Source organism: Lissotriton vulgaris, chromosome 2_1, assembly GCF_964263255.1.
Source record: "Lissotriton vulgaris chromosome 2_1, aLisVul1.2, whole genome shotgun sequence".
NCBI lineage: Eukaryota > Metazoa > Chordata > Amphibia > Caudata > Salamandridae > Lissotriton > Lissotriton vulgaris.
The window spans coordinates 358,093,627-358,111,707 of record NC_141687.1 but is presented as its reverse complement, the minus strand read 5'-3'; the positions used below and the strand labels follow the sequence as shown (position 1 = coordinate 358,111,707).

At 41.9% G+C, this 18,081-nt stretch overlaps 1 protein-coding gene across 2 annotated transcripts in view; it reads left to right on the top strand.

Moving 5' to 3' along the window:
* Window positions 1-16,921, top strand: part of LOC147730348 (uncharacterized) — a 222,362-nt gene extending 205,441 nt beyond the window's left edge. For both annotated transcript variants that reach the window (XM_086955154.1, XM_086955155.1), the window contains exons 5-6: window positions 205-300; window positions 16,232-16,921. In XM_086955154.1, coding sequence (XP_086811280.1) covers window positions 205-300; window positions 16,232-16,350 — 215 coding nt within the window. In that variant the 3' untranslated portion in view covers window positions 16,351-16,921. The remainder of the gene's footprint in view (window positions 1-204; window positions 301-16,231) is intronic.
* The last annotated feature ends 1,160 nt before the right edge of the window (window positions 16,922-18,081 follow it).

The following is an 18,081-nucleotide window of genomic DNA, read 5'->3' as shown; positions in this document are numbered from 1 at the left end:
GTTTAACTCAGTGTTTTGCCAACTGTATTACTAAATTGACGTGTTGTGCATATCAGAGTGTGAGAGTTATTACTAGGGTGCTATTTAGTTGTGTTCATGTTGAGGGGGGCGTCTGGAAATAAGGGAGAAGAAAGTCTGTCGTCCTGCAAAGAGCAAGTGTTTGCAGCATGGGTCTGCGTGACTTTTATGGCTGTTCTTTTCCAGGTCTGCACGTGCTCCTGGTTGATCAGTGGATAGAGACGGGAGGAACCATGAAGGCGGCTATCAAACTAGTGGAGGAGCAGGGCGGAGTAGTGGCAGGTGAGTAGCAAGGCGCTTAGTAATCTTTCCAATGATTTTTAATTGTATAGTTGGCGACAGCAGAAAATGTGAATGAGAAACTGGGGTGAACATTTTGGTATGTGGTCTATTTAGTCAGGAAAATAGTTTGGGCACTGAGGATTTCTTCTGATAGTGATAAAGCAAATCACAAAGATGAGTTAGCAGTGCAATGTACAGTCCCCGACCACAGCCTACTCAAGAAGAGCCGACTTTTGTCGTCTGATTGAGGACAAATGTAAGTAACGTACGCCATCTACCGGACACATTCCATGTTGACATCCTTTGGAGCAAGCCTGGTTGCTCCACTTTTCCAGACCAGCGTATCTGCAATTGACTGTTTCCAAGCGCGCGAGTTTGGAAATGTCGCTTACTTACTAGTGGAATTATTCACTCTTAGTATGAGTCAAAATTTCCTAGGCAATTGTTAACGGAAACAAGTAATAAAGGGAAAAGCAACGGAAAACAACCAATTATAAAATAATTTTCATTTTAATGGTAATATCTTAAAAAATTATTCTTATGCAAGAAACATAATACATAATTACCCAAACAAACAGTGTTAAAAATTCAATCTTATCAGAAAGTCAGACACAAGTAACTACACTTATATCTAAATAATTGGTGGCATAAAAATCGACGCGCGTTTTGGCGTGTACAACGCCTTCTTCAGGAGCCACATATATACCTAAAATAAACAATAAATAAAATACAATATCAGTATACATAATACATAATTAAATAACATAATCTTAATCAATTAACAGTACATAATGTTTCAACACGGCACTAGTCATAAAAACATTAACATATTATCAACTTGCCTTAATATTAAATCAAGTTTCCATTCAGAAGGATATTTTTCATCTGAGTACTCATATTATAGTTAATATTACTAATCGAGAGTCTGCCAAAGTTCACTTGTTTAATGATGGTAATTCCTAACGAAAAACGATAATCATTCCAAGAGTATACCCTATACACAGTACACCCATAGACCTACAGGGGACTATGTCTTGTATTGAAGGGAACATAGATTCATCCTCTTCCCAAAAATATCAACGTATAAACAAATATAAGCATGTACTAAAGAGCCCCTATTCTTAATATGGACCAATCATTTAAGAAAGAAAGACTTGCATCATATTATTCCTTTTCTAAATGTTGTCACTTCTAAATATATAATGCGTCAGATGAAGTGTTTGGGGTGGATTATTCACAAGGATCCAGTCCTTAGATAGAATCAAAGCGGAATATCTTAAAAAAAACGTGCAATCATGTATTAAGCAATGAAAATAATTTTTGAACTAAAAACTGTAATTTGCAAGTTTAAATTTCATTATTATAATAGTCTATTTTATAGAAGCATGCTTTTGTTACAATGGGAAAAACAAAACAGATACCAACCACACTGTATTTCAACTCCTGTCGCTGCAGGTAGATACCAAACCAATTTTATTTTGCGGCTTGTAAGGCGTATCTTGCCTTTTTACTTATTTTTTAGACTTTTTTTAAACAAGATTTTTTATGTGCAAAAAGAAGACAAAACATTTTAAAACATTTACACAAATCACATTTATATACACAAGTTATATACAAAACTATACAAAAATACAAACTGTACACTATATTTCTTTGATCCAATTAATGAACTCAGATGCTTTTCTAAGTTTGACAAAGTAACGCTTAATGTAGAAGACAAAGTATTCAAATGATTAAACAATTTAAACCATAGTATAATTCATAGGTCTATAGATCAATGTCTGTCATATTTTCTGTGCCTACGCGTTTCGAACCAGTTGACCTCAATTCACAGGTTCTCTTCAGGGCTCTGTCATTTAGTGAGTATCTGCAAGTATGTACAGAGATGAAATTTAGTTTTTTGATTTTTGAAGGGGTTTTCTTGCTTATACATTTCAAAACCATCTGTTTGTACCTGTTTATCCAGCAGCCGCCGGTCTACAGGTTTGACATCTTCTTCCTTTCTCTAGTCTCTAATCTTTTTAGTCCTGTGTCCTCAAAAAGGAATAAACTCATTACTCCTCTATTTGTACGTCTTTTGGAGTCCCACCATGTAAAGCCTTACTCTCCTAAGCATACCTTTTAATCCTCATGGATCAAATGCACCTGGATTAAGATGTTTCTCTTATGGGTGTTTTTCTTTTCTGCAGGGACCTGTAGATAATAAAGGTGATTTTATCAACCCCCTATTTTTGTTTGCTTTAGGTACTGACATTCTCGGTTAATCAGCTGGGCATACCTGTTATGTTGTATCACCCTCGTGATGGCAGCGCATTCAGTCTTTGTTTGTCTGCACAATGTGTTTGCCTTCAGAGTATTCACACGTTCTGGCGATTTAAAATGTTTGTATGAGGTTGGTTCGTTTTTTGCCAGTTATAACAATGAAAAAACAACTTTTACGTGGGAGAAAGCATACCTCTGATGTTCAGGCGGGGTTCCGATATTAATCACCCTTGCGCTCGTTTGGAATTGTTAGTACTCTCATGTCGTTCACCTGTAGAGTGAAACGCTGGAATTAGTTTCCTATGCGGTCGTTTTTGCTATTAACATTTAAAGACGGCGTTTTCTGGGTTTTGATCTATGTAACTCTTACCTCTATCACGCGCGGTCCGGCGACTGCAATAGCAATCCGTGGATCCCGCCGCCATCTTTGTTTGGGTTAATATAGTCTATTAGTGGATAATGCGTCGGCCATTTTGGAGGTTTTCTTCATTCCTTCGATCTTTTCAACAATTTAGTCTTCGTGTTTACATTAAAAGCATTGTTTACCAGTGTTTTATATTTTATGGTGTAATTTATAACAAGACACCATGCCATGGCATTATAGTTATTTATTATGTATTGGGAGCTTTTTGGCGCCGTATTTTGCGCGAAGTATTTATTTATTATTTTTTCTTGATGGAATTACTTTGGTAACATCCTAGTATAGTTTATTCGGTCTGTCAATTGTGCTTAGAAGCCCGACATGTAAATAGGGTTAGGAGGTTCATTCCTATGTTTACAGTGGCGGCCATCTTTAGATGTACCTATATCCCAGTCAGCAGCCTTGTGTGCCTATTGTATGCATCTCCCTGTGCTTATAATCTGGAGATTTCGGATAGTGAGTTAAGGCCAGAGAGGGCACTGTTAAATTTCAATATAAGGTATGCTTCTTTTTGTAGCAATACTCTCTCCGGGTCCACTGATGATTTTCTGCCTTGAATATTAAACAGAACTGAACATTGAAAGTCATTTTCACCATGGCAGTTCTCTACAAAATGCTCCACCATTGGAGCCATTAAGACTTTATTTTTTATTCGGGATCTATGTTGGGTAATACGTGCATTTACTTGTTGGGTGGTCTTCCCAATATAGATCTTTGGGCAGGGGCATACAATTACATAGACTACATTTTTGGTTTTGCAATTTGTAAAACCAGAATGTTTCCATTTGGTATTGCCATGGGAGAATTCTTCGCCTTCCATTGTGTTGGCACATGCAACACAAGTTCCACATTTCGGGTGTCCCATCATGGGTTTTAGACCCCATTTGGTAATCAAATCACTTTTTGGCTTTGGTATCATTATGTCGGCTCGCACAACCATCTGACCTATACTCCTGTTTTTCTTATATGCGAATAAGGGCCGGGGGAACGGACATTCCAGATTCTCCAATAAATGCCAGTTTTTTAATACAGCTTGTCTAATTTTACTGCTGTCTGGGCAAAAAGTGGTCACACAGACCAGTCTGTCTAGCTCTGGCTTCTCTTTTGTCTCTAAAAGACATTCTCTTGGGGTAAAACGAGCCCTGTTACTTGAATGCTTTAATAGTTTCAAGGGGTATCCTCTTTCTTTTAATTCATCGCAGAAAATATCTGCGTGTTGTACAAAATCTGAGACATCAGTGCAATTTCTTCGTATGCGAAGTAGCTGTCCATACTGTAAATTTGCCTTTAGATTTCTTGGGTGGGCACTTAGATGGTGTAGTATTGTGTTTTTATCTGTCTTTTTTCTATACAAAGATGATTTGAGCCGTCCTTCAGTGCAAGTAATTTCGACATCAAGGAAGGTCATCTTGGTGGTACTAGAATCTATTGAAAACTTGATGTCTAGTATTCAGCCACATATGGAACCGCATCAGTTCCGCGGGGCTCCCCTGCCACAGGAGCCACACGTCATCGATGTAGCGGTACCATTGTTTTATTTGGTCACAGTAGGGGTTGTTATGATCAATGAACTTCCTTTCGTATTCTGCCATAGACAGTACGGCCATTTCTGGCGCGTATGGACAACCCATAGCAGTTCCCTTGGTTTGCATAAAGAACTGCTCATTGAATCTGAAATAGTTCTTTTTGAGGGCAATCTCCGCTAGTTGCAGAATGAATGGAGTGGGTACCCAGTGGGGTCTGGGACGGGCTTCCAAGTGCAATTCTATTACTTCCAGGGCTTCGTCCTGGGGGATCTGGGTATATAAGGACGTAACTTCCATTGTCACTAGTATTTCTGAAGATGGGTCAAACTCTGTTCCCTCAACCTTGAGTAGAAAATCAGTTGTATCTTTTAGATAGGACTTAACCTGAGAGACAAAGGGTTTTAAAAAGAAATCCACATATTTGGCCAGGGGTTCTAGACATGAATCACACCCTGAGACGATGGGGCGTCCTGGGGGTTCATTAAGGTTTTTGTGGATTTTCGGGAGAAAATATAAAATGGGAGTTCTAGGGAATTTTTTGATGAGATAGTCACCTTCTTTGGTACCTACAAAGCCAGTTTCTATTCCTAGTTTAATTGTTTCTGAGATCAGACCCTGTATGCTTTTGACAGGATCTCCATCTAGTAACCTGTACCACATTTTATTCTCCACTTGTGACTTCGCTTCAGTTATATATTTATCTCTGGGCCACACCACCACAGCTCCGCCCTTGTCGGCCTGTTTGATTATTATCGAAGTGTCGTCTTTTAGATTCCTTAAAGCTTCTCTTTGGCCTTTACTTATATTTTGTTTCATATAACCTTTGTTTTTCTCAAGTTTATCTATTGTTGACAAGAGTCTGCTCGAATGCATAGATTTGTTTTGGAATTTTTTGAGTTGGTACAAAGGTAGATTTATTTCGTAGTCCTGTTGTTTCCCTTTCTACCATGCAAGGTTGATTAGCAAAGAAGGCTTTCAGTCTAAGCATCTGAGTTCATTAATTGGATCAAAGAAATATAGAGTACAGTTTGTATTTTTGTATAGTTTTGTATATATATGTGATTTGTGTAAATGTTTTAAAATGTTTTGTCTTCTTTTTGCACATAAAAAATCTTGTTTAAAAAAAAGTCTAAAAAATAAGTAAAAAGGCAAGATACGCCTTACAAGCCTCAAAATAAAATTGGTTTGGTATCTACCTGCAGCGACAGGAGTTGAAATACAGTGTGGTTGGTATCTGTTTTGTTTTTCTCAATATATACGGCCCAACCAGCCACAAGTCCCAGGGCCTGACTCCATTTTTTGTATCACATTTGTTACAATGGGGCATGATAATGTTAGAGCCCTAAAACGCTCTCTAATTTTACCCAAGACTGATATTATGGGGGGGGCATTTAATTTAGAAGACCCCTAGTAGAATTGGCTATGTTGATCGAATTATAGTTCATATATTTTGAGACAGCTGCACATATTATTACAAGCTGTATGGACTGGTATGTTCTTATAAATATAGAATACAGAAGTTCTTACTACGATAAAGATGATCCCACGATAAGTCTACTCTCGATATTCGTGACGGGATAACCACATTTAATTAGCGGTCTATGATGAAGACCTACGAAAAAACACACTATGCATAAAGCGGTTGCAAAATAAGAAATTGTGTCAGCCACAGAATACTATGTCTCAGTTGATTAAGGGTACCTTTATTGGCTCAAAATAATACTCCAGTCGCGAGGATGTAATCTATCAAATACGGTTCATTACGTTCGTCCTAGTGAAAAACAACCAGAGACACATATTGTAATATTTTAAAACGTATTGTTATTCACAGAAAATATAACGGACCAATGTCCTCAAGTTACCTTATATATTTATAAGGGGCAGATGTAACTCGTCAATATCCAAGTTCCTTGGTATTTAAACGGTAGGGCAGAATCATAACTGAAACCGATGAGACCGGGAGATGCCGTTCTCGTAGAGAGGGTATATATAAACTCAGGATATATGAGTCTTAGGCCACTACTACTCGTCACAGTCCTGTTATAGTGGTTGTAGCGAGCCTGCCTCCCCATGATAGGCTCTGAAATGACAGTTTTAACATATAAATGGCTGCCCACAGGACACAAGTCCTAAAAAAATGAAGTGGGGGGGGGATAGGGGAACGGACGCTGTCACCGGGAGTGACGCCACGACAGGAAGTGATGTCACTAAAGGTGGCTTGCACCATCGTTAATAAGTCAATGCGGAGAGTGATCGAGGCCTCTATAACTGACCTAGGAGAACACACACTGAGCTTCGGTGTCCGGTTTTCTGAAGACAAACTTTAAACAATACCAAAAGATCACAAAAAAAGTAGTGTGAGAGAATGGTTTATTGAAGTGACAGAACCCGTATATGGCTGGTTGGTGCTCGCTGGTGTGAGGCATGCCTGGAATCAAAGCCTAGCACTCCCACCGCCCCAGGAGTCCAAGGTCTGTTACGTCACAGTGCCACCCTACACCACTGGTCAGATCTAGCACAATGCATCTTTGTACTCCCATAATCCTCTCCCGAGCTCGCGGCAGAGTGGGAGTCTTATGTGACCCTGGGGCAGAGCCCGGCTTTGAAGAGCCTTTGGAAGAACAACGTTGTCCCAGAGAGGCCAAAAGGTGAAGTCCAGCTGTTTGGCAGGGGGGACGGCATCCACCCGGTAAAATAAGTGGGGGACGCCGTCCACCCGCGTGGTACCCCGACTCAAGCCCTGGCCGCCCACCTGCACTAAACCCCATTTAGAGGGCATGCTCAGAGGCACTGCAGGGCGGGAGGGTGGTTCGTAACGACTGTAACGAGGAAACTTGGACTCAGTAGTCTAGCCGCGTGCCATGGACCTAAATGCAAGCAAGGGAACTCTCCTACTACCCGTAGTTTGAAAGAAAACTACTGTTATAGATTGGTTCCAGTGGGCCATTCATATCCCTGGCACCATTGCACTAGGGTGACCAACTGGCATGGGTGCAAATTCAGGACGATGAGTGTAAAAATTCAGGACAAATGGTCAAAATTCAGGACAAAAATTCAGGACAGACGGTCAAAACTCATGGTAAAACTTGGGACAAAAGGTACGTTTTACAGACCTGTCAGAGGAGGTCGCATGATATTATGTAAGTAAATAGACAATCACTTAAGTATAAGTCAAAATAAGTTTATATTAGGTTGAGACAATCGTGCACTTCACAGTTTTATGGTATGCGCTCAGCTTTGAGCAACTTTGCAGGTCTTTTTGTGGTATTTCATATGATAATATATTTATATGGTTACTGATGAATTGCTGAATGGACACTGACATTCAACAATTCATCAGTATTTTGCTACTTAATTGTATTGGGGTTCGGCTGCAGGGAACTCCATGATCTTGTGTAATGTGGTGCACGTTAAGCGTTCCAATGTCCTTTGGCCGTACGCACCCTATATAAAACCACCAAACATAAACAAATCGTATGTTATCTACGTGGCTTTTTGTCCCACCTTTTCATACTCATTTCAGTTTTCTATTGATGGATTCATTTGCGTTTCGTTTTATGCATTTGCATGGTGGTACTCAGGATCATGAGTTTTACAATGGGAATACGTAAAACAAGTATTAAAATGCCCTTCCAGCACTTTGAAGTATAGTGAAGATGAAAGCACGTTATCTAAAAACACAAAATAAACAACCGATCTGTATGCTTCACTCCCTCGAATGGAAACGTGATATATTCATTTTAAATTGCGGGTTATTTCAAAGCTGACATTGTCCCATGCTCTTGTAAAAGTACGGTGTGGATGACGCTGGAGCGGTGCTGGTGGCACCAGCCAGGCTGCAGTGGTTTATATGTTCCTATGTGCATGCCTCCGCGTCCTTTTATTACCTAGTGCCCTAAGCATTTAGAATGACAATGGGCGGGTGGGGCTGCTCTTATGCTCTGAGGAGGAGTACGAGGCCCCATCAGGGAGCTGAGGCTTCTCGCAGGGGAAGAGCTCTGCTCCCTGCCAGTTCAGAGAAAACCTTCAGAAAAGTTATTTCTGTGTTGAGAGTATTTGAGGAGACTTGGCCAGTTACCTCATCATTTATTTCGCATACCGAGTTTTGTAGCCTGATATGACCTAACTTTCCATGGCAACATTTCCCCTGTATTTTCCCATACTTAAAATGAGCCAACTTATTTGCCTCCCACGAAGCTTAAATGCGGTCCTCCACTTGTAACAAAAGTTATTCCCTCTTATTTAGTATTTCCTTCTCCACTGCTCCTCTCTCCCCCACTGACAACTGTTGGGTCAGGAGACAAATTTCCAACTGGCCCAATGCTTCCTCTGCTGATTCAACCTCTTTTATACTGTGTGAGCTTCCGGGTAGAAACTCTTATCAGCCTTCCTCTCATAAAAGCCTTAAAGGTATCCCAGACGAACAAGTTACTTACCTTCGGTAACGCATTATCCGGTAGAGACCAGATCTAGCTACAGATTCCTTCGTTTGAATTTCCCAGGCATCAGGCTTTTCTTTCTGGATCAAGCCTGACGCCTGGGAAATTCAAGGTTCAGGAATCTGCAGCTAGAAGTCTCTATCAGATTATTGTTGTTGGAGCTGAACCTACATTCAAACTCAGGAATTCATTGGTTTCCATTTTTAGTTGGTCAACAACCTCTGGGTCCAACAACTGTGCACTGTCCAAGGTCCATAGTTTAGGTTTCTGTTCTATAGGAAGTGCCAGAACTAGCAGGAATTTTGCATGGTCGGACAAATGTACCGTAACATGCTTAACTGTACTAATATCTGCGAAAATGACCCTATCCACCAGAAAAAAATCTATTCTTGGAAAATTGGCCTACTTTTTAGTATGAGAAGTATATCCTCTTTTGTGTCCCTGATTTCAACCTCCTTATATCGCAAAGACCCATCTGCTTCACCATATTTGCTAGGTACGTCTGCATTTTTGGATATGCTCTGGCTTCACTGTTGTCGAACCTGTCCAGGTCATAGTCCATAATTGTATTAAAATCTCCGTCCAATTGGATCAGAGCAGGATAATGATTTCTGGGACACACCTTTTAAGGGATCAGTGCCTTCCAGAGTGGGACCATAATGGCCCACCAATACAAGTCTTTTTTTGGGGGTTTCGATATTGGCAATAGCCCACCTGCCTTGCCTATCCACTTGATTTCCAATTATAGTTGCCTCGAATTTCAATATTGCTATCTCCCTTACAGGTTTGATCTGGGCATATAATATGTCGAATCCATTTTTGTTTGTGAAAGAGGTCTAAACATTCCCCTTTGGTAAGACAGGTCTCCTGCAATATTATGATATTAGCTGCTGAATCCTTAAATATTGTAGCAACTTATTGGATCGCCTCACCATTCTGAGCCCATTGACATTCCTTGAAAGAATTTGAACGCTTACTTCCATCTACTCAATCCTGGTTTTTGCCTGTCGCTAGGGATACCACCTGTCGAAATCTCTGTTGCAAAATAACTCGCAAAGGCTACTGGGGATATTGTATACTTTTTTTTTACCCCCATTTCGCTCCCCACTTAGTGCAACCTTCTGCCTTATCCTTACTTTCCACTCTTCCTGGAGAACCCAACCCTGCTATTTCACGGCTATACTAGCCTTTGGGTGCTTGTGCTGAAAATCCGCAATCCAAACATATCTACAAAATTGAGAAAAAAGAGGGAAAACCTGTGCACTACCTTTAACTCCAAGTCCATCCAGACTCACTATTTTTTGTTTTCCCTCTTGACTGCAGTGAGAAGTATATCTGCTTCATTGTGGTCCCTTAGGTTATGCATTTTGTTTTTATGCAGAACTCTCTACATGGCAGGAAATTCCAGTTGTGCAGTAGCTCCCAGGGCCTCAAACTCCTCCATTTGCTTCACTAGTTTCCATTGTATTTTTCTATAGAGTGACGCAAGAGTGGTCTGACCTGATCGCAAAGGGAAAATCCCTGCTTTTCAAAGATTTCTGTTTTAGAGCAATCGCCAAGATCTGCTCTTTTATGTCATAAGTCAGAAAGTTTACCAATTAACTCCTAGGTTTAGATTTGCCCGGGTGCCTTCTGAATATGTCCCTATGTATCCTTTGGATGATCCTGTCCAACTCATCCTCTGTAATGGATGATAATCTGGCTGTTTTAGTGAAAGAAACAAAGAACCCCTTATATCCTCACCCTCCGTCCCCTCTGGGATAGTTAGGACTCTTATATTGTTCCTTCTGGCGCTGTTTTCTAGAGATTCGAGCTAATCCTGAATCTCTCTCTCCCTGAGCCTCAATTCCTTAATCTCTTCTCTGTCTTTAGGGGAGATTACTTTTAACTCTGAAACCTTACACTCCTTGGCTGAAGTAATTTCGGACAGCAAGTCCAATTTTTCAGCCAGGTTTTCACACACCCCTCAAATTTCTTTCTGGTTGGTAAGCAAGATCAAAAATTGTTCCTCACTTCCATAGCCATGGCTTGCAGAATTTTCTCCACCTGTATCCTACTGGGGATAGTTGTCTTCCATCAGTGGGGGACTCTTAGGTACAGTGCTCTAGGTAACTATTGTAATTTACTACCAGTTTCCCAGAGGCACTATTAACATTGATCTTCAGTTTAATAACCTAAGTACTCCCTTTGGACGCTTGCCTCACCTTGGCTCGAGAAGCTGAACAGTCCAGGCTTAATCCAGGAAATGTTAGGGGAGTTTGTTGCCTTACACAGCATGACACAGTCAACTAAATGGCACACATTAAACAGAATTCCTGATCAGTGCTGTAAACTATAACTCAGGACTTTATTTACACATTGGTAAATATGTAATTTAAAACAATGATCCACCGAAAAAACAATGTGCAAGCACCTTTGTGGACAAGATACTACTCCAAATGTAAATATAGATATTAATCATGGGACACTATGACATATATAACATAAAGTAAATAACATGTGGCCCTTTGGTCACTTTTAACTAATGTGTGATCCTTTGAATTTAGGTGCTGTACTAAAGTCTGTGACTTAAAGTCTAGTTCAAGGGATTTTACTACAGTGTGTATTTACCCATTTAAGTCAAGTGTCAGAGGTGCCAGTCAAGTTGACACAATGTATTATTATTCTTTCCAATTTTCATAACCATTGTATATATATTTCTACACTAAAATCTTTGGCTCTAGTCACAAACCTAGATTGCCCAGTTAGTTTGGTATTTTGCAGCAGATGTTTTAGTACAAAAACCCAGATACCTCCATCCTGAATCCTGCTATCCAAGCAAAGCCACAGCCAGATATTTTAGAACTTCGGTGTCCAACTAATGGGGTTGCCAGGAGGACATAGTTCAGGGCGAGACCACTTCAGAATCTTAACTGATCTTGCAGCCTTTAGGGCTCGGCACCCACTATGTAGGCCCCTGAAAGTACTACATCTTAGGGGCCTTTATTGGGGCTCTCCCTGGACTCCAAAGCTTCACGAATTCCCACTGGGACTTGGAACATGGGGTTATGGCTCCAGTACAACTTTTAAATCCTTTTTCTCCTGAACCAATTGTGCTATATATATCGTTTGCAGGGTTCCAGAATCAGGGTGACTGCACACAGGCAACAGAACTCAACACTAGTAAGCAGATACAGGCAATATAAGGTGCTGGGGTTATCATGGTCATTGAACACGCACCTCAGACCTATTGTGGAAAGCTTGTGTAGATGTTGCTCCTTCATGTCAGGTGATGTTTTCCTTTGATACTTGCAAGCCAGGCTGCAGGGATTTCAGAGGTTCCTCTATTGGTTGAGATGGCCTCCAAGAAGATCCTGTCAGCGGGGCTATGCACAGGGTTTCTTGGTAGCGATGGTTTAGCTCCTGATCTTGCTGGGCAATTCAGCTCTTCTTCTGCTGAGATCACTATACCAAGATGCTCCATAACCCAGGGTTTTACAGTAGGCTAAATTAAGTCGGCTACCTGCAAGTGTGCAATCTTTTGCAAAAGTCTCTGTGAAAGTGTGCAGCATCTCCTCGTAGTCTATATAAATACACCTTACTGGCTTTAGGAGGTCAATATTTATCCTCATTTGAAGGTACAGATGGAAAGTCACTGCTAGCCTAAGTGAAGTTGTATTCATAAGTTTTAATTCTTCTTCCAGTTGCGAGAAGGTGCATTGTTGGTCTCTTTATGACCCTTGTGGGATTTTCCAAGTAAGTAGTATAGGTGAGAGTGCTCTGAACCTGTTAATGTTTTATGGAGAGTTCACACTGACGGTAACACAGGAAGTGGCGTCTTTGATAGAGCAGAGGAAATCTTGTGTGGTGGGTTCGGAAGAGACTTAGTATCAAGCCCTTAAGATACAACTTAGAAGTGGTCCCCAAACAAAGGTATAGGTAGGCTGACATAGCCTTATGAACGCAAACGGCCTAAAGGGAACCCACCATCTTAGACACCCGCCATCTAGCATGCGGTATTCTGTGTTAAACACACTTGAGTCATGTATTCAACCTACAATGCACATGCCACATACAGGAGGTAAAGGCCACAACCCCACGAATGGAGGACTGGTCAGGCATTTACCATGGAAGACACTCCTCTACTTGCTGGGCAGTTAAGCTCCTCTTTATTTACCTAAAACCATCCACAGGAGTGGAATGGGGAATACATGTAAAAAAAAAAGAAATACTGAAAGAAGCACTTCTTTTTGCAGAGATATGATGTGTGACTAGCAAAACAGAAAAAGGAAGAGAGACTCTGGGCAAGGTGTCCTTTGTAAAGGCACCTTGATTTAGAAGCTGGGCAGAAAGTTTCAGAGGGTGAAAAGTAAAAGGTGGCAACAAAGTACTTGTTTTAAAGAAGGCAAACTTGCTTCAAACAGTAATGACCGGAAAGAAGAGTGCATGTTGTATCAACAGTTCAGCAGGTGCCATACCACCAGAGCCGAAGAGTCTGGGGGACCACTGCACTGTTAAGGTTGGGGCATTTCATTTGCTTTCCATTAGTGCTCGTGATACCCTTGCTGCACCACTAATGCCGGAGCTCTTTCATTTGAAGTGCAAAAGCAATATGCCCACCTCACTGATCAGGATGGGGCTAATAAGTAATAACAGCTTGTTTTTTTTCTTCATAGTACTTAATGGTTCCTTCTCTGTCCTGTAAATAACATGTGTTACTATTACAAAATGTAATTTAATTTATGGATGTCAGGAGTAAAAAAGTAATCACGGCTAGGGCTCGAACTCATGACTAGCAGGTCATACCAGATGTCACCTGCAAATGCTTGACTTGCTAAGCTAAATTCAGGGCCACTGAAATTATGTGGCAGGGTTGACTTAATTATGCGGCAAGGAAAAGCAAATTATGCAGCTTACTTCATGAAAGTATTACTTCATCATTTTGTTATTTTTACCCATGGTACCACTGGGCAAAGATTCCACATCATTAGTGCCGGTTTAACAATCAAATACAGCAATAAGCAACTGGAAGATGACCAATCAACCTTGGTGTTGGGCCTTCCACTGTGCAGGAACGCATCTCCATGTTTAGTAACTTTTCATCTGTATAAGATAGATACAATTTTTTATGTCTAAATCTGCAGTTTATGCAGCAAATCATGAATTATGTGGAAATGCGGAAAATCCATAGTTATGGGGAAAACACTTTGCCCGCTCAATCACATAATTCCAATAGCACCCCGGTGCGAGCTTGCGACAGAGTAGTGGACCGAATTTCAGTACCTACCTGGAGAGATTCTCCTTTACTCTTCTCTTGGTATTTTTTCTCCTTTAGTCCCTTAAGTGTGAGTTACAATTTGAATCATTGGTGTTTTGGCAATCATACATTCATTGCATTTTTCTTTAACCCGTTCGGCGCTTGTGACGGAACCGTTCCGTCACGCGCCTCGGGTGAGTTGTGCTAGTGACGGAACAGTTCCGTCACGGCCCGCTCTACGCGCCTGCGCGGCGCGTTCTATTGAGCGGGCGCGTTCGTGATGGAACCGTTCGTCACTAGCACAGCTCACCCGAGGCGCGTGACGGAGCGGTTCCGTCACAAGCGCAGGTGAGCCGTGCGGCCCCCCCTCCCCCTAGCACTGCGGCGGAATTCCCGCCGCAGTGAAGGGGTTAAATCTGATGCTCTTGCTGAAGAGAAGTGTCTCATCACAGCACAGAGAGTTGGTGCTGCAAATCTAAAATACAGTGCTCACCTTGGTCCATGTACATCACATAAAGGGTGGCCACCGCCAGGGCACAGTCATTCCATGGCCTTAGTTTCGAAAGTATTTCTACATAGTGCTCCTACAGACCCTTCACTTAAAAACAGAGGGTAGCTGGTTATCCTCATCTTGCCTCCCTGGTCTTCCAGGTGATCTCATTCGATTGTTACTTCCGGACTGGTTCCGGCAGAGAGTGTGACTTGAGTTGGTTGGGCATGTATCCGGTATGCCACCTAGCTGTGTCAGTTGTACGAATAGCTGTGCAGTTCTCCTGTCTTCTGTATTAAATCATGTAAATATCAGTTTGACAGGAATTGGGAATACCATACCCAGTTGCTTGTCCCATTCTCTCAAGCAAATGGAATTTCACAAATTGACTTCCCTTTCTTAAAGGAACTTCTGGGCCAGGTGCTCCCGTTTGCATGTTAACGAGCACCGCTGTGGTACCCTTTCCACTGACTCCTGGTATCCCCTCTGGTTCCTGTGGCGCTGCAGCATGGGTCTGTCCAAACATAAGCACAAGCCACACAAGACCAGTATTAGGTGTTGGGGATTTCTTTTGATGCAGAGACCTCATAGTGCTGAGACAGTAGCAGTGATGCAAGGATGACTGCCTCCAGGTAGACGCACATCAGATGGTGCACTTCAGCAAATAAGGTCAAATCCTCCATTTTACACACATTGACCATGCACTCTTCTGTTGACACGCCTTGTAGTAAGGAGCTGCATGACGCATAACTCTGCAGCATAATGTAAAGTGTAAAGATGGTGGCAAACCTGATCCCATAGTTAGTGACTAATAAGGGTGATTTATATCTGGAGTCCTGTAGGGTCTGCCCGTGCTGTGGCAAGATGGCTCTACGAACACACTTGTGTATAGTCTTCCCATCAGAATCCAACACATGGTGGCCCCTTGGCATCAATGCGTTTCTTGTCCATGAGCAGTCATTTCAAAAGTGTAACTGTGACAGGCACCTTAGTAACAGCACAGTGACTGTACAACGAGACATACCTTAACATTGGGACTCCAGTCTGAGGAGTGTCGCACGGCACTTGTCAATGTTTGTACAGTGAACGTTCAAGGTCATGTTTGACACCTTCTCCCAGTCCGGCGTTTAAGCCAACCATTTTGCAACCCAGAGTCCTAGCTTGTACGCCAGCTCTACAGACTGCAGACCGGTATTACACTGTAAAACTCATTCTTCATATTGTAGTAACCATCTCCGTTCTTTTCAATGTTATGAGGTTGATTTATGTTACTCATTTAACTTGTATCTGTTGAAGCAGCACTTCTCTCTCTTGCCCTCACACGAAAAGGCCTTCTAACAGCCCTGGAGATAAAACAAACAAATTTAAATAAATAAAAAAGCGAAGCAGATTTCAGAATGAATAGTGCTGCTGGCTTAAAAGTCTGGACGGCTGTAGGCATCAACCATTCCAGAGGTCATTTAGCAGCTGCGTAAAGAACATTAGTGACACTGTAAAGTGCATGGTGAGTGTCCTTGGGTGTGCTCCACTTTCACAGAGTTCTCATTTTTTCCGCAGGAGTCGCCACGGTCTGCATCGAGGACAGCGAAGGTGGCACCTGGGTGAGAAAAAACTACAAATGCTCTGACTGCGTCCCTGAGCACCTGAGGGATCAATTCAACAACCACTACATCTAAGCTGCCGGAGCACCATCTATTGGAAGAGCCCATTGGACCCTTCAACCTGGCATGACTGGCGACTCTGATGCTTTAGTCTGCACCGCTGTCCTGTACATGCAACCCTGCCCTCCAGTGTCCGTCTTCAACTGGACCTGATGATTCTATGGAACTCGAGATCTCCCATCTAGCTAGCAAGTGAACTTTCACATAGCCGGTCACTTCTGTCACACTTATACTAATCCTTCCTGGCATGTGGACCCTTAACGCACAGGTTTGGGCATCTCACATGATTGGGCACCATTGTCGCACAACTCTGTTCCCCAAATCAATAACGAGAACCTACTAGCAGCACACAGTGGTCTCAACACATTCCAAGTACTTCTGTGCATACACAAAGTTATACAGTTACTGTTGTGGCCAAGCAAGTTGCCTTCGCAGAAAGAAAAGAAGAGAAGGGGGAGAAACGACAGGGACGAAAGCAAGAAGGGGTGAGATGGTGGAGCAAGAAGGAAGAATGACAAAACTGCACTAGAAGACTGCTCTTGCTTTTCATACTTGCTTTTAATGAATAAAATAATTAATGTTTCATAATGCTGCGTGTCTTTGTATACTTTAAAACTATTTATTGTGCAACCTAAGAGATATAGCCATTGTCCTTTGAACTATGCAGCGGACCAAAGGCATTGGCACAATTGAGACCCATTTTCTAAAGTCGCAGCTACAGGCACCACTAGCTGTCTACTGGAAGACCTGGTGTTTCCATTATCAAAATATACTTCGATTGGGCTTTTGGTCAGCCGTTTCCCCTTAATGGATGGCTTTGTTGTCACAGTTGTCTGCTCTTGATTCAGTGGGTTTCCTCTGTGTTCTTGTGTTTTCCCTGTCATGGAGTATTGAGGCATGCTTCAGGAACTTTTTTTGTTGTGCTTTTGAGCACTTTGTTGAAGTTCATGTGTTTGGGACAGGAATATCCTCTGAATGGTAAATAGTAATGTCCCCTGCCCTGCATGCCCAACTGCGCACATCTGGTGTTGCGTTTTTTGGAATTTAAACGCGGTCTCATGATAATCCAGCATGTGAACGAAAGCCTATGCCTGCCTTTGATAAGTGTCTAAGCCTGGACACATGTTGGACTTAGAGGGGTGCCCAAGCACACTGTTCATAGAAGCGGAAAACTACTGTCCCTGTCACAGGTTCATGAATGTAGCGAGGCCGTGGCAGAATACTCTGTTTTTTTTATTGCTAGTGCGACTAGACATTTTACTTGTGTCACAAGAGTGGAGGCCTACTGGCCCACTTGAATAAAGTTAGGCAGCTACAGATCAGCGCTAAGATCCCAAATCCAGGGGTGGATGTTGTGTGGGGATTGTGTGTGTGTTACACACATAAGTGAGTGTCTGAGTAAATAGTAGTGACACAGGCTTGTGGATGCCATTTTGGAAAACCTTGCCTAGTCTTCTGCACAAGATGGAGTTGAGAATCCATTCCAGAGATTCCATTCCAAGACCGCAGAATTGTATTTCTGACATCCTCGAGACCGAAGAGGGAAACGTAGACACAGAAGTGGGAAAAGAGGAGATGGCTTCTTAGAAATTTGATTAGGTCCTTTAGACTCCTGCAACTGCAACTTGGGGGATGGTAGGAGTGAAGGGTGGAAATGCAGTTCCTGTTATCAAAGTGTGAAGAGTCCTTTAAAAAGTGGTCAGTCTTTTGTCTCTTCCTGATCACTGTGAAGTCAAGTGTGGCTTT